The 22,388-nt window shown below is 33.9% G+C and overlaps 3 protein-coding genes across 5 annotated transcripts; all 3 read left to right on the plus strand.

The window, feature by feature from the left end:
* Positions 1-2,513: 2,513 nt before the first annotated feature.
* On the plus strand, positions 2,514-8,343 carry LOC108457222 (V-type proton ATPase subunit B 2). 3 transcript variants are annotated; one of them, XM_017756160.2, is made up of 15 exons: positions 2,514-2,695; positions 3,409-3,475; positions 3,683-3,738; positions 4,015-4,113; positions 4,326-4,385; positions 5,490-5,601; positions 5,707-5,915; positions 6,093-6,221; positions 6,342-6,479; positions 6,702-6,852; positions 6,939-7,021; positions 7,356-7,403; positions 7,522-7,575; positions 7,657-7,740; positions 7,831-8,343. In XM_017756160.2, exons 2-15 carry the CDS (start codon positions 3,418-3,420, stop codon positions 8,014-8,016), a joined length of 1,467 nt encoding a protein of 488 aa, XP_017611649.1. In that variant the 5' UTR covers positions 2,514-2,695; positions 3,409-3,417; the 3' UTR covers positions 8,017-8,343. The 3 variants fall into 3 exon arrangements, with proteins under 3 accessions (XP_017611649.1, XP_017611650.1, XP_052877848.1); XM_017756161.2 differs by having other exon boundaries at positions 2,691-2,775; XM_053021888.1 differs by lacking the exon at positions 2,514-2,695 and adding an exon at positions 2,774-2,823.
* Positions 8,344-8,826: 483 nt separating this feature from the next.
* Positions 8,827-15,653, plus strand: LOC108457421 (mitogen-activated protein kinase 9-like). Its single transcript, XM_017756476.2, has 11 exons — positions 8,827-9,580; positions 10,586-10,994; positions 11,069-11,196; positions 11,363-11,422; positions 12,618-12,767; positions 12,908-13,063; positions 13,280-13,417; positions 13,491-13,564; positions 14,593-14,697; positions 14,878-15,085; positions 15,223-15,653. Exons 1-11 carry the CDS (start codon positions 9,296-9,298, stop codon positions 15,292-15,294), a joined length of 1,785 nt encoding a protein of 594 aa, XP_017611965.1. The 5' UTR covers positions 8,827-9,295; the 3' UTR covers positions 15,295-15,653.
* A 135-nt stretch (positions 15,654-15,788) lies between these two features.
* Positions 15,789-21,921, plus strand: LOC108457036 (actin-interacting protein 1-2). Its single transcript, XM_017755838.2, has 6 exons — positions 15,789-16,458; positions 17,229-17,390; positions 18,452-18,638; positions 19,045-19,467; positions 20,276-20,683; positions 21,203-21,921. Exons 1-6 carry the CDS (start codon positions 16,067-16,069, stop codon positions 21,458-21,460), a joined length of 1,830 nt encoding a protein of 609 aa, XP_017611327.1. The 5' UTR covers positions 15,789-16,066; the 3' UTR covers positions 21,461-21,921.
* Positions 21,922-22,388: the final 467 nt, after the last annotated feature.

Raw genomic sequence — 22,388 nt, forward strand, 5'->3', positions numbered from 1 at the left:
TATTCTTTCTTTTGCAAAATTAATTCTATTTCCTATAGAATCTATATTTTCTTTTGCTATTCTGATTCTTTACTATGTTTATCTAAATAAGACACATATTTTTTATACATATCTCATCCCATGGTGGGGTAGTTTATGAAAATATTGGTTTTCCAAAATTCTATATTTTCATTTTTAATTTTTGATATTCATGAAGAAATTTTTTGAAAATTCTTCTAAATATCTTATATCACATAATTTAAATTTTGACAAGGTATAACTAGCTATACTATCTTGATCTTTTTTATCAAAATAACCACAAAATTGCTTTTTAGAATATTTGTTAATCCTTTTAAAAGATCTTTAGGAGTACCTATTTGATTAATTAGTTGTCATTTTTGGACTTTTCCTACTTCTGATTCTTCCCAACGTCTTAAGAATTGTAAAACGTCTCTTTGAAAAGTTCCTACAAAATAATTTAAAAATTTTTCTTTTGTCCAAGAACCGTTGTTGTTTACAACTATTGTCATTGACTGTGCCCAATCATCTATGGTTTTTTCATAGTCTGATATTGAAATATTAGTCAAATCTAAATATATTCCTCCTTGAGCCACATTTCTTTTATGTGGTATAGGTATAGTTTGACTTGGTTGTTGATTAGAAGATTACCAGATATTCGGCTTTTAACTTCATTAGTAGCTATATTTTCGGTTTGATTACCAAAAATTCTTGTTGTATTTTCAACTGTTTCAAAGTCTTTATTTAAAGCTCTCAGATAATCATCTTTTTGAATCTCTGATTCTAATTTTCTTTTACCATAAGGATCTGTTTGATCAGTATCCATAGGTTCGGGGACTTCTATATTTTCATCCTCATCTATTGAAGTATTTTCTTCATCGGATTTATAACTAGTTACATTTAAATCTTCTTGATTATCAGAATTACTAGAACTACTACTTTCTGTAGTATCATAATTTAACATATAGTGATAATTTTAAGTATCCTATTCTTTCATTTTTATCTGTACTTTTAGTAAATTTGACTTTCCAATATTCTATTAATTCTTTATAAGATTGGAAATCATATTTTGTTGAGTAATATTTTTCTTTTCTTTTTTGATTTTTATTTCTATTAATAGTAGAAGATGACTCTTCGAAGAAGTTTCTTCTTCTTCATCGATAAAGTTAAAATTATATTACTATTACTATAATATAAGGGACCTAAATCTATATCGATTCCATATTATTATTATTAATAACCCGATCTAATTTATTATTGACTTCGATAAAATTTATTTAGATTTATTGTTTAAATCTAATTCTTTAATATCTCCCATGTAATTTACTTTTTCTTCTATATTATTGACTTCATTATATATTTTATTATAATATATAGAGGTTATGTCCATTAAACTATTAAATCCTTTACTAAGGGCCGAAATATTATTTTATTGTTTAGAATCTATATGCATAATATGATTGTAGGTTTTATCTTTATATAAACAATCTGTCTCTTCCATGTTACTTATCTTTGGTACCTAAAAACGTCTGTTATATTATTTTGTCTTAACACATAAGGCCTATCATCTCTCACCTAGACTTAAAAAGGCAAAAGTTAGACAAAATAACAGATATATGGGTTTCAAGATAAATAACCACGAAATTAACTGGATTGTAAATTAAAGATAAAAACTTACAATGAGTATTATGATATGAATTTCTCCAAGAATCGTAGCTCCGGGGCCTCTGATACCAATTACAAACTAACACAAGTGCGGAAGATAGTTATTTTATTAAAAGTAAAAAGAAGATTTTATAAAGAGAGAGTTTACAAAGAGAGAATACTGAAAGTAAAAGAAAAGATTTCTAAGCTAATTTTCCGATGCCTTATTTAGGCTCTTTACATTGCTATTTATAGTAAAATTTCTAAACTTTATTTGATTTTTCTTCAATCCTGCACAGTGTTTCTGATAAGGATGAATTTATTATTGCCTCCACGTATGTTGTCAGTTGTCTTTGTCATATCTTCATTTGTACATGGATGCCTTGAATTTTTGTTTACCGCCAATCTTGAAAATCAGCTTGAAAGTTTTCTTGACTTTACACGTGGTCTTTGTTTTGTCTTTATCCTTCTTGGATGTTGTCCAGGTTCCATGTTTCTAATCCAGGTGTAAAGATTCTAGTGATAGTCTTGGTGAATTCCAAGTCTCCCACGTGTTCTTGATTTCTTCAATTATTTCTGAAGGAAAATCGTCTATTTCCATATCTGCTATTTTCTTTAGCAGTTGTATGGATTCTTGATCTCTTAATTTTTGAATCATGCTGTTTTTATCAGCTACTATTCTTCTTCCATCGGTAGATAATTTGTATGTTTGATCTTGAATTACATGTCGAGCTGTTGACATTAAATCAATTCCGGCTTGGATTTGAAAATATTTTGGATTATTGTAACACTTGTCAATGATTTTGGTGAAGTGTTTTTTATCTTCTTTGTCTACTGATAAATAAAGACTATCAAATATTTATTGAATAATCTATATTTAATATGGTTGATAAAATCGCTTTTTTTAAGCAATTCCAATAAAACTACTTATTTAGATATAAAAATAGTTATAAAATTCATCTTGTTACTAAAAGATACTGTTAATCCCTGTTTATACTTTCTTTCTTTTTCTCTTCTTTGCAGTTTTCTCGTGAATACAGAACAACACAAAAAGGTAAGTTCCTTTTTCTTTTAATTTGTAATTTTGCTGTTTTAGATCTCATTTTCCCTTCAATTAATTATAGTTATTTTCAGGTTTGTTCCTTTTAATCTAATTGTACGATATTCAGTTCCACTCGATCCGTTCGTCTACTGATTTTACCTATTACTTTTTTTTTTCCGTTGAATCTTATTGTGTTTATTTGATTTTGATCGATTCTTAGCATAAGAAGTGTTTAATTTTTTTTATTCTTCGAGTTTCTTTGTAAGAAATGTTACCTTTGATACTTGGATTCTGTTTGGCCACTGAGAAATTGAAAGGAAACAAATAAAAAGGAATTTTTATTTTAAATTCTAGCTATATTTGAACCATTTCTAAGCAGTCAAGTTCCATGATCTGTTGCTTATCTTATTTGTTTAGTAAAGCGAAGCAGAGTTTAACTCTCTAACTTTGAAACACAGCTTTGATTTTTGTGATTTTGGAATGATGTGATTAATAGATTATACATTCCAGGTTCTGGTTAAGATTAACGGCGTGTTTTAAATAAACAAAACCCCGGGCTGTTGGAGAGAAGAGAGCCTGATTAATTAATATCAAGTTTGTGTGTATATATATACATTTACAGAGTGTTTGAGACTTGAGAGTGAAAATTCGGTCTTTTGTTTTTAATTTAATTTAATTTTCAATTTTGTTCAGAGTAATGAATTTTCTGTCTTGTTTGTTGGCAGACTTACCAGATGGGCAAGGCAGAAAACAACCATAACATGGAGGAGGGAACGCTAGAGATCGGCATGGGTGAATTTTATTGCTTTATAAGCATTTTAATTGGGTTATGTTCAATTGAATTCATGTTTTATATATGATTTGAGTGCTTAGTTTAATAATGAGGGAGAAATTGTTGGTACCTTTGGTTAAGCAGCCACATGCATTGCAACAAGGACTTGTTCCATGAAAGAAGCCTTATCATTCATGATCATCTTTCTTTTTGTGAGATAATTGCAGAATATAGAACTGTTTCCGGAGTGGCTGGGCCATTGGTAATCCTTGATAAAGTGAAGGCAAGTTCTGGTTTTCTTGCTCATTATCTAGTAACCTTTGAACTACTTGTGTTTGATACCTGTTTTCAACACATATTACTGAACATAGTTATGCAGATATGATCCATAGGAACCCTCCAAATACATGGGAAAACTTTAAAAAAACTGAACATATCTGTGATGGAAACATGTATATGACTGTCACACCTAAGTTCGAGTAACATAGCTAGTAACATTCTCATTCTTATTTAATTTTGATTTCAAATCTTCTTCATTTGGGGTTCTTGCTTTCTTCAGGGACCCAAGTATCAAGAAATTGTTAATATTCGTTTAGGGGATGGAACAACCAGACGTGGTCAAGTCCTAGAAGTTGATGGAGAAAAGGCCGTTGTTCAGGTAATTTTTATCTCAGTTGATCTTTTATTCCCTTATAATCATGAATCCCTCTTTGTGCTCATGCCAAAAGGAAAAATATTAACTTTTTCACCATGCAAAATGCGGGCCTTCTGTTATGGTGCTAGTTTCTATACTTTAATTGGTGCAACAATTTTATCAACAGATGATCCATGTATTCTTTGTATGCTCTACTTATATGGCACCTTGGCTAGGTATTTGAAGGAACATCTGGAATTGACAACAAATATACGACCGTGCAATTTACAGGAGAGGTATGTAACCTCCTCCTTTCCTACATTTAAGATTAATCCTTATCTTGCACTTGTAAGTTTGATATGCAAAATAACTGCCCTTAAAGACACAGCCAGAAAATAATTGAAGTAGCTTCTTTTCTATCAGGAAATTGTTGCCTGATTTTATGGCTTTAGACATTAGGACAAATGGTGATGCATTTTAGTTGTTTCTTAAATCTTTAGGTACATGGTTTTGAAATAAACTAGAGGGGAAATAAATCTTTTTGTTACTAGATGTCGAAGACAAATTATTTAGTATGGTAAGCTAAGATTTTAGTTTGGCATGATACTGGCTGTTTTGGCTGTTAGTATAGTAAAAGTTATTTTCCTAAGTATATGTCATCAGCCCCTTTATGGTCTCTCAAAGCAAATTAATATTTTGGCTGGTATTCATATTTCTGCCCACTGAATGTCTTGCAAACTTCGGAAAGGATATTACAGACCAGGTCATGTTGGTAGAGAAACCATAGAGATTAATTTTTCTTGTGCTGTATGATGGTTAATAATAGCAGCCTGTTACTTATTTGTGTTTCTTATGAAGGTTTGTTTTCCCATACCCGGCCTTGCTGATTACAAGGTTTAGGCAATCAAGCCTTTACAGTGGACTTGTTAATGTTTAGTGGTATTTTAGACACAACAATAGTCGGTCACTAGCAGCTTAGCCATTTTATGCACTTGTTCCTGTGCCCATAGAGAAGGGGGGAAAATTGACAATTTATAATCATTATACTTCGTGTGATTATATCATGCAACTGTAGAGGTTTCACAAGGGTTTATTTGGTTTGTAAATGTGGTATATGCTTAAATGATGAAAAGTTACGTAATGAGGGAAACGCTGGCAGAGTTTTGTGTCATCTTTTAGATAGTGGTTAGGATTGCTGTTTGCTGCTTAGTGATTCTTTTGAATCATTGCAAAGAAATGCCTAATTCTTATGATACTGTAGAAACCATGGTAGCAAGGTAGAAGAGAACTGAGAAGAGTTTGTTTTAGTTGTATTTAGGAAAAGTATTTCATTTTTCCCTGCATTTTTTTCTGTTGTTTTCAACTCATTTGCCAGTATCTTTCTTCTAACTATTTTGTAGGTTTTGAAAACTCCTGTTTCTTTGGATATGCTTGGGCGCATTTTCAATGGCTCTGGCAAGCCAATCGATAACGGGCCACCTATCTTGCCTGAAGCATATTTGGATATTTCTGGTAGGCAGTGTTGTGGAGTGAATGAGACTGGAACCATACAAGTTGCTTCTAATCATAAGTTTGTTGATTGCTGTATTACTTATCCTTCATTTTACTATTTTGTAGGGAGTTCTATTAATCCTAGTGAGAGAACCTATCCTGAAGAAATGATACAGACAGGGATTTCAACAATTGATGTTATGAATTCAATTGCTAGAGGGCAAAAGATCCCTCTCTTTTCTGCTGCTGGTCTTCCCCATAATGAAATTGCTGCTCAGATTTGTCGTCAGGCTGGTTTGGTGAAACGATTGGAGAAGGCTGGGGATCTTCTTGAGGTAAAGTTTATGTATTAATATAGATTGGCTTGTAATAATATAATATTATGATATCCTTGATAGTTTAAATAAGTGAACATGCTAACATTTGTATATACATGGCTTGTAGATTCTTTTGTGCCCTTACCATGAGGTTTGTAGAAAGCTGATTGTTTCACTAACCCGATGATTTTTCAGGATGGTGAAGAAGATAATTTTGCCATTGTGTTTGCGGCTATGGGTGTAAACATGGAAACTGCACAGTTTTTCAAACGTGATTTTGAGGAAAATGGCTCAATGGAGAGAGTGACCCTTTTCCTAAACCTGGTATGTTTCAATTTGAGATAGAAATGCTTTACCCTTTTTTATTTTTATTTTTACATGAGAAATGTGGGTTGGAAAAATATATTTATAGCCTGAAAATACCTTCTACTTTCTTCTCTACAGGCTAATGACCCCACAATTGAACGTATTATTACTCCTCGTATTGCTCTCACTACTGCTGAATATCTGGCATATGAATGCGGGAAGCATGTTCTTGTGATTCTTACAGACATGAGTTCTTATGCTGATGCTCTCCGTGAGGTAATGAAAAGCAACCAAATCTCCCTTATGCAATCTCTTTAGTGCATGACTACCAGCTCTTGAAGCCAGAGCTCCATAAATCCGTTTGTGATATTCGTCAAAATCTCTTTTACTACTGGTTTCTTTTGAATTCGGGATTTTTTTTTTCTAAATTACCTTAAATTTCTTAGGTTGTACAGAAATTTATGCTCTGTGTGAGACATACTACTATTGCTACTGCAGGTTTCTGCTGCCCGAGAAGAAGTGCCTGGAAGACGTGGGTATCCTGGGTACATGTATACTGATTTGGCCACAATATATGAGCGAGCTGGAAGAATTGAAGGGCGAAAGGGTTCCATCACGCAAATTCCAATTCTTACTATGCCAAATGACGGTAATGCATCTTTTAACTATATCAAAATTTAGCACAGAGCCCCAGAAACAAATACTTTATGGCATTTCTATTTATTGTTTTGACAGATATTACCCATCCAACTCCGGATCTTACTGGATATATCACAGAGGGGCAAATATACATTGACAGACAGCTCCATAATAGACAGGTAAATTCGAAATTAGCTTTGACAAACTATCAAACCTGTGCATCGTGGAGTTATTCAGGTCTGCAAATTATACCCTTCTTCTCATCAATATGTGCATGGAATTTTATTTCTAATATGGTATTTTACTTGAACACGCAAAAGAAAAGGTATTTTACTTAGTGAACTGTATATTCTCCATTGGTATATTGCTTTAGTATATTTCTAATAGTGACTTTGTTGAACATGGTTTCTTAATTGGACTGATTTCAGAGTCAACAATATTCTCTATACCTGTTTTTAAAGAGTGTAGTTGACCTATGTCAATAAATAAATTCTTTGCCTCTGAATTGGACAGATATACCCACCAATCAATGTGCTTCCATCGCTTTCTCGTCTGATGAAGGTGAGGATGGCACACATTTATTTAAGATCTTGATTATAATGAAATATATTGCATCAATCAATATTTACAAATCATGACTTGCTATGAAGTATAATTGCTGTTATCTCTTATTTGGCAGAGTGCCATTGGTGAGGGGATGACACGCAGGGATCATGCTGATGTGTCTAACCAGGTCTGGTTGCAACTTCAATCCTTTATTCGATGTAAAAGGCATCTAATATCTCTTTTTGTTTCTCAATCCTTGAACTTTCAGTTGTATGCAAATTATGCCATCGGGAAGGATGTTCAGGCTATGAAAGCTGTGGTTGGAGAAGAAGCTCTTTCATCCGAGGATCTGGTTACACTCTCTTTCACATTTCCTCCTCAATTTTCTTGCACCGTTGTTTGGTCAAGTAGTTTCTTAACCTAATCCGATATCCTCTAACAGCTATACTTGGAGTTCTTGGATAAATTCGAGAGGAAATTTGTGACGCAAGGAGCATACGACACTCGCAACATCTTTCAGTCACTTGATTTGGCGTGGACACTGCTTCGTATATTTCCTCGCGAACTTCTTCACCGTATACCTGCGAAAACTCTCGACCAGTACTACAGTCGAGATGCAGCTAATTAAAAGTGACACAAATTCCTGTCCTAAATTGCCATTGCCTCTATCTCCATCATGGTTGGTCTAGTTTTACAAGTTAATTATTCGCCCGCCCTTTTTTTTTTTTTCTCCTGTTTTAATTCATAAGTTGCCTGCCATCTGCTCAGATAATAATGGTTGAATACCAGCGAGAATTTGCAGTTCTTCTGCTTGTAAGCAGAGATACCAAATAAATATTCTTTTGGATCGGTAAAATATGGGGATAGGAATTTTTTTGTTATTTACTTTTGGCAACCAAACCGATTTGGGATTTTACTTTACATTGATGAGAAAATACAGTCCATTACCAGTGAATTTTAGCTGTTTTTCCATTTCTTTGTTTATCATGTATTTGTATTATATCTAAAATAGGAAATGGGAATCAGAATCAGAATATAATCACATGACCCAAAATGATTTAAGTTTGAATATAAATTACTTACTATGTATTTTAAAAAAGAAAATTACTTATTTGGATTATTAACAAAGAAATAACAAAAATTATAAATAGTTATTCATATAATATATAAAACTGCACGATAGAAAATCATTGACTGGTTGGACTAAAAATTGGCAGGAGTATCGGTTCGAAATAAGTGATCAGATTGATCGGATGGGTTGAGCTGATGGTCTAATAATAAATTAATTAAATTGAATTAATTATTTGAATTGAAAATTGGGGTAAATACGAGTTTAAAATCTGATTTGTGTTATCTAAACATCAAATGGGATCTACGCCAGTTATAAAGTCTTTCTGATTGGGACATGAAGCTGGTTTGGTTTTATAAGTGAGTTGGAACTTTTATGATTGAAGATCAAACAAAATGGTTTATTTTTAATTAATGGTTGATATTGTATGCAGTTTTAAAAATTAAAAATTATTTAAGTTTGAAATATTTAATTTTAAATCAATTTCGGATATACAAGCAAATCAAGTGGATTTGACAAATGAAATAAAAAGAATCCAGGGTCAGATTGGTACTAGCAACTTGGGTACCAAATCCAGGTCTGGACTTCACTTATCAAATATAACAATTAGAGTGGAGTGGTCTTCCCCTTTGTTTCTCCGGATTCATCGGGCAAGAAACGGGAAAAAGAAAGAAGTAATTTTATTTGATCTTTTTGTATATACTATATATAAATATATAAAGAGCAAATAGATAACAGAAGAGGAGACGAAGGAAAATAGGAGTAGGAATCGGAATTAGAAGCGAGCAAAGCGGCAATTGATTGGCTGAGAATCGAAGACGAAGGTGAGCCAGAGTATATGGGGGCAAGTGGCAGTTTCTTGGACGATCTTCTTAGCTGGTTTCAACATCGCCATTTCACCATCTCTTCTTCCTCTTCTAATAATACTACTCAAATTAATAATAACAATAATGATATTATTATTGTCGATCAACATCATCATCATTCAACTCCTGCACTCACTCTAACTCTGACTCAAAAACAACCACCACCACAACAACAAGTCATTGTTCAGGATTTAGATTATTCTTCCCTCGATCTCATCAAAGTTCCTAACCTTCTTATTAATTCCATGGAGAAAAAGGTACTTTTTTTTTTCATTTTTTCCTTTATCTTTCCTGATATTTGCTTTCATAAAAAGAACTTTCAGCCATTTTCTTAATAAAAAAACAGATCATTTCTTTTCTTTAACATCATTAATTGATAGATTAGCATAAGTTTTTTTATTTATTTATGACATTTAATTTGAAAGATGTTCAATGCGTTATTTTTGCAGTTCCATCTTGTGTGGTATTATAATACGTGTGTACATATAAATATTTAACTGCATCTGGATAACTAGTATTTTAGAGGCTTTTGGAGAAAATGATCCTGCTTGCTAATTTGATATTGCTTTTTCTTTGCATTTTTTATTTAAGAGAGTAATTGATGAATTTAATTCTCATTTAAAAAAAAAAAACAAATTTCGACTTGTATAACAATGTGATATTCCTTTTTCGATCCTTTATCATTCTCAGAGCATCAGGATAAAGTTAATCCTCTGGCATTTTTTAGAATTTGAAGCAAGAAGCCTTCTTTGGACTTGTTTTCTTTTTTCATACTCAATCTATTATTTCAAAGATGCCATATAATTTTGCCCTTAATATCTCCAGCGGCATTAGTTTATTATTTTATAATTTGGAAACAGAGTGCATTAAATGCTGTGTCTAGGCTGTCAATCTGCTTCTCATAGCTGAATTTTATAAAGTAAGGGTAAATGTTCCTTTCATGTTTAAATTTATGTATACCAGCTGTTGCGAGGTATGAAGAGAACCCTGTTCCTATAATGTTAGAAGGCTAATAGCATTTGCTATTGCGAGTCTTTATCTAGTGATCCGAAGGTTTCTCATGATTGTTACACTTTGCTTTTAGCTAGTGTGCACTTTCACATGTCATTTCTTTTGTGTTTATTGTAGTGCCAGGGTTATAATAAAATAAAAGAATCATTAATCTATATTTTCTATATGTTCATCTCTTGTTGTCGCACTCTATTTTTGTTCTTTGTTTCTGAATAGGACCTTTGGTGTTTCTAAACAATGGTGCTATACAGGGTGCAGCTGAAAATGATTTTTTCACCGAATATGGAGAGGGAAGCCGATATCAAATTCAGGAGATTATTGGGAAAGGAAGTTACGGAGTTGTTGCTTCGGCAGTTGACACCCACACGGGTGAAAAGGTTGCGATAAAAAAGATTAATGATGTCTTTGAGCATGTCTCTGATGCAACACGGATTTTGAGAGAAATCAAGCTGCTGCGGTTGCTTCGGCATCCAGATGTTGTAGAAATAAAGCATATTATGCTCCCTCCATCTCGACGGGAATTTAGAGATATTTATGTTGTTTTTGAGTTGATGGAATCTGATCTTCACCAAGTAATTAAGGCCAATGATGACTTAACTCCTGAGCATCACCAGTTTTTCTTATACCAGCTTCTTCGCAGTCTGAAGTATATACACTCAGGTCAGTGCTTTTCAGTATGCTTCCCTAACCTACCTCTTAGTTTTCTTGTTGATTTCTTTTTTCAATTGCTGCAGCAAATGTATTCCATCGAGATTTAAAACCAAAGAACATCCTTGCTAATGCTGATTGTAAGTTGAAGATTTGTGATTTTGGGCTTGCACGAGTGTCGTTTAATGATGCCCCATCAGCGATTTTTTGGACTGTATGTTGTTCTTTCATGAAATATGAAGCTTCTGCATTCATCTTTCCTTAGTATTTCTCAAAGGCTTAATTTGAATTTAAACTTTTTTTCTTTCTTTTTCTACATTACACAGGGCAAGCCTCCAAAAAGGCTGTGCTAACTAATCTAACTTATTTAATCCATCTAGGACTATGTAGCAACCCGTTGGTATCGTGCTCCTGAACTCTGTGGATCCTTTTTCTCCAAAGTAAGTTCTTTTGGTCTTGTGTATTAGGCTTTTCATCTTTATATTCTTGTTTCCAGTTGCTGAGATTGCTCAAAAGTAGGAGATATATTTCTATTTCTATTACCTAGTCATTATATATATTGCTTTGATTTCTCTAAACATTTTCGTCCCATTGTCTTCTGTATATTAGGATTTTCATATTTATATTCTTGTTTCCAGTTGCTGAGATTGCTCAAAAAGTAGGAGATATATTTCTGTTTCTATTACCTAGTCATCACATATATTGCTTTGATTTCTCTAAACATTTTCGTCCCATTGGTCTTCCCCTTCTACTTTCTGAACAATTATTGTTGTTGGTATCTATCCAGTGTAAATCTTGTTTGGACTATTGCTTATTAGTTTGATTGTTTGAACTTTGAATTCAATTTTAGTTGGCTGTCAAACCAAGTAGGCATTTGCTTTAACTTTTTAACGGATATGAGTTTCCTTTTAACGTCCTTTGTGTATGTACACAATTCTTCACCATGTAATTTGATGTTATCAGTAGCATGTTTGAGTAAAGTTCTTGGAATGGTTTAATTCTAAGTTTTCATCATTGAAGTAGTCAACATCGGATTGCTTTGCACTTCTCAGTGAATAGTTTTTCTTATGTAGAATTAAAGTTTGCTGCATTATTTTTAATATAGCTGTCAGCCTTTTCTGTAACCATTATTTATTGTTTCTTTTCTACTTCATCATCTTCTATGAAGAATTCTTGAAGCTAATCTTGCAGTTTTAAGAATGTGTATTGTTACTACTACAATCTGGAGTAGCAAAGTTAACATAAATTAATAATGTTGGCTGGCTTTTGAAGCACTTTTTGTAGATTGGCATTTTTTTTAAAATTAAGAACCTTGATTTAATGTGATGTTTGTTCTCTGTGTGCTCAAATCTCTTCTAAATAAGCAAATGCAATTGAGCATATCAGCAAAGTCTAGGAGCTAAAGACAATTGTTGTGCTCTTTTCTTTAGTTCCATATGTAATCAGATAAAGTTTTATGCCATGCTCTGTTATCATGAGTATTTAGCTACTTTCAATGTTATTGGTACACCCAATATCGCCTCCATTGGCCTTTTTTTAATCACTTGTTTTTATATATCTTTTGATGTATAATAATTGCATTAAATATATTTTATTAGGCTAAAATTCTAATTTCTGTCTTTCATCCTTTTGTAGTACACTCCTGCAATTGATATATGGAGCATAGGATGCATATTTGCTGAGATACTTACAGGAAAACCACTATTTCCTGGAAAAAATGTGGTGCACCAATTGGATCTCATGACCGATACACTTGGCACACCCCCTCCTGAATCCATATCAAGGGTTAGTTATCTTCTTTTCCTCTATTGGATTTCATGTGCATTCACTTAAACTTGACCCCGATTTCAAGCTTTGTTGTGGCTTTTGAGGTTAATGTTAAATACTGACCAACTCATTGTGCTTAAATTATCGTGGCCTGGCAGATTAGAAATGAAAAGGCAAGGAGGTACCTTAGTAGCATGCGTAAAAAGCAACCAATTCCTTTCTCACAGAAGTTCCCTAATGTGGATCACCTGGCCCTTCGCCTACTTGAGCGCTTACTTGCATTTGATCCAAAAGATCGTCCCACAGCTGAAGAAGTAAGATTGAGCAATCCTAGTAACTTAAAAAGTTTTCAAAAGAGCTAAAATGAAAAAGAAGTATGCATACAAGAGATAACCCTAATGGTGATGCATCAAAGATATGATAATTCCTCTTCCCATTGACATTAAATCAACTATAAATGATAAATCTGCAAGTCAGATCCTGACTTACTAGCTTCTGATATCCCCAGTGGTGATGCATTCTGCTTGCAGGCATTAGCTGACCCATATTTTTATGGTTTGGCAAATGTGGATCGTGAACCATCTACACAACCTATTTCAAAACTAGAATTTGAGTTTGAGAGAAGGAAATTGACAAAAGATGATGTTAGAGAGCTGATTTATCGAGAGGTACTCCACATTTTTTGCTTTGGTATTATGTGGTTCTTGTTTATTGTATAGCTTAGCCAACTCTTGGCTACAGATATTGGAGTATCATCCCCAGATGCTGCAGGAGTATCTTCGCGGTGGGGATCAGACCAGCTTTATGTACCCAAGGTTAGAAAACACTTACTGTTCCAAGTTAGATTAACTTCACACATATGGTCATCTCTTTATAATATGTGCATAATAACTATGTCACATTCAGGTTTAAAAATCTTTTCAGAGTCTCTTGAACAAGTAAATTGGTCTTTCTTTCTATTTTAAAACCATGTGACTTTTTTCTTAGGATCTGTAAGCATGAGAGCATAATTTGATTTGTTCAATTTCATTATCAACTTGATGTGTCTCAGAATTTTGATAGTGATATAAGTATAAAAAAATTCATTTATGAAGGAATTTTGTAGTGATACTAGAATATCAAATTGTTTGAAAATGTAACTAGTGGGTGAAATGGTAAAGGGGTAGTTTTTGGTTTAATCAGTTCAACCAGCCGGTTGAAATGACTGAAATAATATTCGTATCTGGACCGGAGGGGCCATTGTTTCCCTGTCCAATCCATTCAACTGGCCAGTCCTGTCTGGCCATTGTTTACCCATGTGATTTATATATATCCCACTTTTTTCTTTTGCAAAGTATGTTAGCTTTGTTTTGCTAAGGTGGCACTTCCTGAATTATATTAAAGATAAACTAGAGCTTCAAAATATAATCTTCACTCTTGTTACTGGTTAGGTTTTGTATGCTTTCTCAAATGGGAGAAGTTCGAAATCAATATGATTTTGACAGTTTTGGGTTTCTTCTTATTGAAGTTGTGATTAATCCCAAACCAAAAACATAGAGAACTTGTGTTTGGTCTGAACAAAACAAAAACATTGGTCGAGTACTCTTCCTTAGTATCATTCTTCATTGTAAACCTTACAACTCTTTGGTGCTCTTAACTTTTGTTGCTTAATATGATGCCCAAGGTTGTCCTTGTACGATTTAAAGACAGTTCAGTGAAATAATACTTTTTGAGTGGCTTCGCAACTATGTAGTACTGAAGTGTAATATAAGGGAAAAGGGAAAAAAGGGTCCAGAAATTCTAGTTGAAAATGTTTGCTTCTGGCATCACAATTAACATTCTCTTTTCTTTTTCATTCAAATAGCGGTGTTGATCGATTCAAGCGACAATTTGCACATTTGGAGGAACATTATGGTAAAGGTGGTGAAAAAAGTACTCCACTTCTAAGACATCACGCTTCTTTGCCTAGGTATGCTTCATAAATTTTTAGGGATCATGTTAGTTTTCTGCCAATTTTTTCTCTTCTTTTCCGAAGCCATAAAATCAGAGTATATCTTGTCATGCTTTAGATGGTGGAAACGCCACTAGTTTGTCTAGTTCATGTGTCGTATTTCAGTTTGCCTAAATGACCTTGCTCTCTTCTTTTCAGAGAAAGAGTTCCCGTTCCCAAGGATGAGAATGCTGATCAAGATATTGATGGTGAGAATTCAACTTCAATATCTCAGGTAGATGGTTTGAACGCAAATGCGGAAGGGCAAAATGGCACTAACAAACCAAATAGTGCTCGTAGCCTATTCAAGAGTGCTAGCATTAGTGCCTCCAAGTGCGTTGGTGTACAAGCAAAAGACAATTCCGAGGTAGACATCTCTTCACCTAAACCTCTCTTTGACAAACTAACAGCAACTTTAGCATGAATCACAAGACGTTCTTGATGCGAAAACCGAACTGTTATGCAGCTATCTTATTTATACCATATTTATTTTCTGTGCTGCAGGATAACCCAGATGAAGCCACTGATGAGACAGCTGATGTCTTGTCTCAGAAGGTTGCAAATCTTAATGCTTGACTGAAACTTGCAAATCGACTTTCGAAGGATATAGTTGGCTTGGTGCACCCGTTTTTGCCCTGACCATTCGGAAGAGATTATTTCGTAGTGATTTGCACCAAACCCTTTACTTTATTTTCTTCTGACAGAAGCTAACAATAGAACGGTGACATTCGTGTTAACGCAGTGCTCAGAGAAAGGCTTCACCTATCACGTTACTCTATTTTACATTTGAAGAAACCAAGAGATGATGCATTTGTTCTATTGTGAACTTCAGAAATGCCATGTTTAGGGACTAAGAATTTTGATTTTAAAGAAGAAAAAAAAAAGAACACACTGTATACTATTTCCACTTTGAATCACAGTCGTGCTTAAAAATAGTTGGTTGGATTGATTTATGAAAAAATTCGAGCCGAGTCGTGATAATTACATTGACAATCTCTTTATAGTTCAAAGCAGGAGAATTCATCTCTCACTGAGGGTTAATGCTGCTCGTTTGATGAATTAATTGGAGATATGCAGTTTAATTATACAGTTACTTAAAATTTTAAAAAATTAGTCTTTTTAAAAAAAAAAACTTTACAGCTTATCTAATACAGTTTAATTTTCTTTGGAGTTCAATGATTACGCTAACCACGTTGTACAAAAGCTAATTCATTTCCCTATGGTTATCATTTCTTATTTAGCGCTACTATAAAAATCCCCAAATCTCTTACCCAAATCCCACAGTTTGTGCTTTCCCTCTCACAATTATCCACTTTTCGAATCAAATTCAAAACCAAAAACCCGATCAATGCCTGAGCTCGCGGAAACCTACGCTTGTGTCCCATCAACAGAGCGGGGCCGTGGAATCCTGATCTCGGGCGACCCAAAATCCAACAAGGTTCTTTACACAAATGGGCGATCCGTCATTATTCTCGACCTTAACAATCCACTCAACGTCTCCGTTTACGGTGAGCATGCGTATCCGGCCACGGTGGCACGGTTCTCGCCGAACGGGGAGTGGGTAGCCTCGGCTGACGTGTCCGGCACGGTTAGGATCTGGGGGGCCTACAATGACCACGTGTTGAAGAAAGAGTTCAAGGTTTTGTCGGGTCGGATTGATGATCTACAATGGTCTCCTGATGGGATGCGGATCGTCGCCTGCGGTGATAGCAAAGGGAAGTCTCTCGTTCGCGCTTTTATGTGAGTTTTCTTTTCCTTTATTAGTTCAATTTTGATACATTGTAGAAGCAGCCTAAGAAACTGACATGTTCTATTGTATGTTTTAGAGCTGGTTTTGTTCTATTTTGAAATATATGCATGTATCACCCTGTTACCTGCTAATTGATCAAGCCTACAATCTTAATTGACATATAATTTTTCATTTTTTATGTACTATTTACCAAATTCATTTCATATTCCTGTTATTTGAATTTGTTTATATAGATTCATTATGAGGAGAGAGCGTTTATTTTATACATTTTCAATGAACAATATGATGGCTCCTATGTGTAACAACTACTTGCAAGTTTGATTAGTAAATATTGCATTTGTTTTTGAGTACTCAAAATTTTAAGCTTAGTTTTGGTTAGATGATAGTTGCATCAAATCTATGCTTGAATAATGTATCACACCCAGATCCCAAATTGCTAAAGTACATGTCAGACTTGGCGTTTGCCATCATTACTTTATGGATGACCCCTATTTCGACATACACATTTGCTTCTTCAATTCAAGTCAGTCACATTTACCTACTTGATTTGGGGAAATGTGAAGTTGTGTGAAAATGGGGTCACTCAACACACATGATTTGACAAGCAAGATTAGCTAAGGATCTTGACTTTTAATGTTAGAGTTGCATGGATACTCAAATGCATTATTCATTGACCTTTGATAAATACTAACGGTGTTTTTTTTAATACTAATTTGCATTCTACTATTATTAAGTATATGACGAACATTATCTTGCACAGGTGGGATTCAGGCACTAATGTGGGTGAGTTTGATGGCCATTCAAGACGAGTTCTAAGTTGTGCCTTTAAGCCAACAAGACCATTTCGCATTGTGACTTGTGGAGAGGACTTTTTGGTGAATTTCTATGAAGGCCCACCCTTTAAATTCAAGCAATCTCAAAGGTTTGTTATAACAAATCCTTTTCTTTAACATTTTGGGCTTGATATGGTCTCTTTCACTTCTGATTATGTATAGAATTAATAAACGACACTTTTTTTTGGGTGTGGACTAACAAGAAAACTTTGTTGATTGTTGTTTTTGCCACTGTAAGTAACCTTTAGCCCAAATCATAGCGTGTTGAAGCGAACACCTGCAAACAACCACAAATCTAACCCAGAGGAGGGGGAGCCAAGAGTTTTGCTCAATGCGGTCGATTAATTAATACTGTATTTTGAAATCATAGTACAAAATCATCAGTCGACCAGAAGATTTTTAAATCAAAATTTATACGATTTTGCTTTGACTAATGTTAAATATTTGTCAAGGTGATTAACCTTTTAGTTAAATTAATTTCTCCGACATATATTTTTTTGACGTATCTTTCCATTAGCAAGACAAAAAAAGGACACTATTAAATTATTGTCATTGAAATAGAATTACAAAATAACAATACTAGAAGTATATATGTTTATTTTTATTAACATTTAGTAATTTTCTTAAAGACAAGACAACTAACTCACCAAATTTAGTGACTTCACTCATCTAACAACTTAATAAACATCCAATTCATCAACACTCTAATTGTAATTAATTTAAGAATAATTAAAGTACTTATACTTGAAAATTCAATTCATCTAACAATCTATCAATGGCCAATGTTTGACTTAACTTGGTTATTCTTTTAGGAAAAGTGGCATCTAGTTTGCAAGATTGGGTCCTGATTATATCTATCGCTTCATATGGGGGCTAGAATTTGTTGAAAACTAAAACATTTCAACCTGCTTTGCTGACACCTCTAACACATCTTGCTCAATTGCCCTTAAGAACTCACACACACACAAGTCTGCACACTCAACTCTTAATTTGCTCCATGTGTGAAGACATATCCAATAACCTGACTTTGCAAGGGAATAAAAACCTGCCTCTCTTCGATATTTGGTGTTTATGACTATTTAATCTTCAGTTTGTACTTCACTTCACCTATTAATTTATAGGCTGAAGTGCTTCAATCTTTTATTTGCAGAGAGCATGCCAATTTTGTAAATTGTGTAAGATATTCTCCTGATGGAAGCAAATTCATCTCTGTAAGTTCTGATAAAAAGGGTATTATATTTGATGGAAAAACTGCGGAGAAGATTGGAGAGTTGTCGTCTGAAGATCCCCACAAAGGTAGCATTTATGCGGCCAGCTGGAGTCCTGATGATAAGCAGGTGAGCATCTGAGAGCTTTTATTGCCTGGCAGTTGAAATTCCATTGTATATGTTATAAACGCCTATTCCATTGTTTCACCATTTCAATATGAGATTTGGGGTTATCGTTGCAGTGGAACATAAAGAATAACAGGCACCAAAAGGCAAGGCTGTATAATCAAGTTGATATCTATAGAATAGGTTTACCTTTTTTTTTTTTTCTTTATGTTATATGCATCTGATGTGAGTTATAATTATTTTTCCTTGATGCACTTTGTATTTGCTTAGAAAGACATGTTTTTAACTTTCAAGTATGAATCAATGTTTACCATATAGTTTTCTTTCATGAGGTGCCCTCCTTTAGTGGAATTTAACTACTTACCATGCTATGTGTTATATGCTTTAAGATTTCTTAATATTATTCCAGGTGCTGACAGTATCTGCTGATAAGACTGCAAAAGTATGGGATATCTCTGAGGATGGTAGTGGGAAGTTGAAGAAAACATTGACATGTTCTGGCTCAGGTGGAGTTGATGATATGCTTGTTGGATGTCTTTGGCAGAACGATCATCTTGTCACTGTATCTCTAGGTGGCACAATTAGTATATTTTCTGCTAGTAATCTTGAAAAATCCCCACTCCAGTTATCTGGACACATGAAGAATATCACTTCATTAGCTGTCCTAAAAAGTGACCCAAAATGTATACTGTCTAGTAGTTATGATGGGCTAATAGTTAAATGGGTTCAAGGTTTGGGATATAGTGGTAAATTACAGAGGAAAGAGAATTCTCAAATTAAATGCTTTGCTGCTGCTGAAGAAGAGATCGTTACTTCTGGATTTGACAATAAGGTACTTGTCATTTTTATTTCTTGGCTGATGAAACAGTCATTTAAGATTCACTTTGTTGGCTCTTTTCTTTTCTTTTCTCGGGAAGATGAAAATATGCCTCTTATGTGTCATTGGCTTATGTCTTCTCACTAATTTCTTGAAGCAGTAGGTTTATTATGCATCATCCTACTTATTAGCCATGGTACCACTTAGGTATAGGTACATGTTTGACATGAATATAAGCTTTCCCCTATACTATACAACAATGGTCATATTCTCACATTAGTATCTTCTTTGAAATGTCCATTATATATTTGACATGAATATGTTAGGCAAAAAAATGTAGACTAATCCATTTATGATGCAAATATCACGGTTTAATTAAAACTAACATGAAACTTTTTAAGTGGTATTTCTTTGGGTAGAATATGTTAAGTTAGGCCAAAAGAAAAATCATAATAGAACCTATGAGGTGCAAAAGAATGAAGTGTTGAACTTGGAATAGAGGAAATAATATTTTCTCCCAAAAAGTACAGCTTTTTCTAATATTCTTGCAAAATGAATTATTCAAGTACATGGAAGAATTGGCATTCACACATTCTACTTTCAGTTGAACTGGTATTTCATTTTAAATAGAGTTCCCTATGCCTATGCTGTAGTAGAGATTCGCAGAATCTCATGTTAGAGTTTTAGTAGTAATTTTATGATGCTATCAGTCTTTTCTCTTTCTTTTCTTTTCCTTGTGTCTATGAACATGGGATCTCTTTCTCTTGGACGCGTAGGTTCTATTGTTTCTTATATTTTCCTTTTAATGGTACCCCTGTTCCAGATATGGAGAATTTCTCTTCATGGGGATCAGTGTGGGGATGGAGATTCAGTTGATATTGGCAGTCAACCGAAGGACTTGAGCCTTGCCCTTCTCTCTCCTGAACTTGCTTTGGTTACAACTGACTCCGGAGTTGTTATGTTGCGTGGTACGAAAGTGGTATCAACCATAAACCTTGGTTTTGCTGTGACAGCATTAGTGGTTGCACCTGATGGAAGTGAAGCTATTGTTGGTGGGCAGGATGGAAAATTGCATGTATTTTGTATAGTAGGTGATACCCTCAAGGAAGAGGCAGTACTTGAGAAACACCGAGGTGCAATTACTGTCATTCGTTACTCACCAGATTTCTCAATGTTTGCATCTGGAGATGCAAATCGAGAAGCTATAGTCTGGGATCGTGTCTCTCGAGAGGTATTTTGCACTGCAGATATTTCTTGTATGTTCCTTTAGCATTTGAATGTCATAAAATTTGTGCAGTAAATGTGGCCAATATATACTACTAGTTGGCTATGTCTCTGTTTCTTTGTCCTCGTATATATGTATAAGTTTGTCTTTTTTTTCTCAGAAACTGATAAAGGTCATTTACTAACTGAACCTTACAGTTACCTTCATATATATATTTTTTGGGTGAAAGGTAGTGATTGATTGTTGATTTAGAGTGAAACCTTAAACCTTGATCCAGACATAAAATATTTCAGTTCAGGATATTGATATGATCTCTTTGTTTCGAGGAAAATATTGAACCATTTGGTTTCTTTATCAAGCTTAGCAGTGGAACAGACATGTAACAATGGAAAATAGAATTCATGTCCGATTTGAATGCATTTTTAAAGCTAGTTTGTTTTCTCTTTTGCAATGATCTTATGGAGGGCCATAGTGGTGTTCTGTAACGCTGTCTGAATTATTTCTAACAAATACTCTCTTCTACAGGTAAAGCTTAAAAACATGTTGTACCACACTGCTCGGATAAACTGTCTTGCTTGGTCTCCCAATAACAGCATGGTTGCTACTGGATCACTTGACACCTGTGTAATAATTTATGAGGTTGACAAGCCTGCATCTAGCCGAATGACCATAAAAGGAGCTCATTTAGGTGGAGTTTATGCATTAGCCTTTACTGATGAACACAGTGTGGTAAGCTCTGGTGAGGATGCTTGTGTTCGAGTGTGGAAATTGACCCTGCAATGATAAAAACTAATAAAGAAATGCCTTGATCGGTTGGTGGATGTGCTGCATTTATCCGAGATATCGTTTTTGTGAGCTTGGTCAGCATGCAAATTGAAAATCTTTAATAGGAGTTGGTTGAGTTTGTGACATTACCAGCCTTTCTAGTGTGTGTTGTATGGTACCTGGTAGCAAGTTTTCGATCTCGAGGACATTGTTTCCCCCATGCAAACAATTATGGTTCTCACTTCTCACATCACATGGTTTTGCATTTAAATGATGGCGTGATAGGGTCGCATAATATACTTCATTTCTTATTTATCTTTGAGCGTGTTAAATTATGATGTGTGATTGTTGTATTGTACTCTCCTCTTCTTTTCCATTGCATTACTGCTCAAAATTTTTCTACCTTGCTTTGCTACGCGAGTGAAAATATACTCTCTTTTTTTTTATTATAAAAAGTAATGGGTATTTTTCAAAGTAAATGATGGTAGTTTCTTTCTTTCTTTCTTTCTTTATGTAAGTGGATGGTTACTTTGTGTATTTACATTTGTTAAAATGATTTATATTTGATTTTTTTTTCCTTTTTCAGCTGAACTTGTGTAACTTATAACATCAATTTACTCATGGATTTTATGAAAACTAGATTTTACCATCGGTGAAAGTACAAAAAAGAAAAGAAAAAAAGAACGTTATTTAAATTCAATCAGACATTTGATGATAACTAGAATTATTCTCACTCGTGGATGAATGTCTTTGAGTAAATCAAATTTAAAGATATAAAAAATTAGTTTTAGTTATGTATTAGTTAAGGTGATTGGAAAAAATGAATTAAATTTTGGAGTTTAATAAAAGCACAATAGAAATATCGGACAAAAAACAGTAATTTGAAAGAAATCAATTATAGATTCAAACGATTGGATGCAAATATTGGTCAATTTTTAAAAAGGAA

Source organism: Gossypium arboreum, chromosome 11, assembly GCF_025698485.1.
Source record: "Gossypium arboreum isolate Shixiya-1 chromosome 11, ASM2569848v2, whole genome shotgun sequence".
NCBI lineage: Eukaryota > Viridiplantae > Streptophyta > Magnoliopsida > Malvales > Malvaceae > Gossypium > Gossypium arboreum.

Excerpts from the sequence above, each read along its gene's own strand:
- LOC108457222 (XM_017756160.2), top strand. The coding sequence starts at position 3,418 with ATGGGCAAGGCAGAAAACAACCATAACATGGAGGAGGGAACGCTAGAG. Across the intron at positions 7,022-7,355 it reads GACAGCTCCATAATAGACAG|ATATACCCACCAATCAATGT; the intron begins GTAAATTCGAAA and ends TGAATTGGACAG. Across the intron at positions 7,741-7,830 it reads CTCTTTCATCCGAGGATCTG|CTATACTTGGAGTTCTTGGA; the intron begins GTTACACTCTCT and ends ATCCTCTAACAG.
- LOC108457036 (XM_017755838.2), top strand. The coding sequence starts at position 16,067 with ATGCCTGAGCTCGCGGAAACCTACGCTTGTGTCCCATCAACAGAGCGG. Across the intron at positions 17,391-18,451 it reads AAATTCAAGCAATCTCAAAG|AGAGCATGCCAATTTTGTAA; the intron begins GTTTGTTATAAC and ends TTTTATTTGCAG. Across the intron at positions 19,468-20,275 it reads CTTCTGGATTTGACAATAAG|ATATGGAGAATTTCTCTTCA; the intron begins GTACTTGTCATT and ends CCCCTGTTCCAG.
- LOC108457421 (XM_017756476.2), top strand. The coding sequence starts at position 9,296 with ATGGGGGCAAGTGGCAGTTTCTTGGACGATCTTCTTAGCTGGTTTCAA. Across the intron at positions 12,768-12,907 it reads CTCCTGAATCCATATCAAGG|ATTAGAAATGAAAAGGCAAG; the intron begins GTTAGTTATCTT and ends GTGGCCTGGCAG. Across the intron at positions 15,086-15,222 it reads AAGCAAAAGACAATTCCGAG|GATAACCCAGATGAAGCCAC; the intron begins GTAGACATCTCT and ends TCTGTGCTGCAG.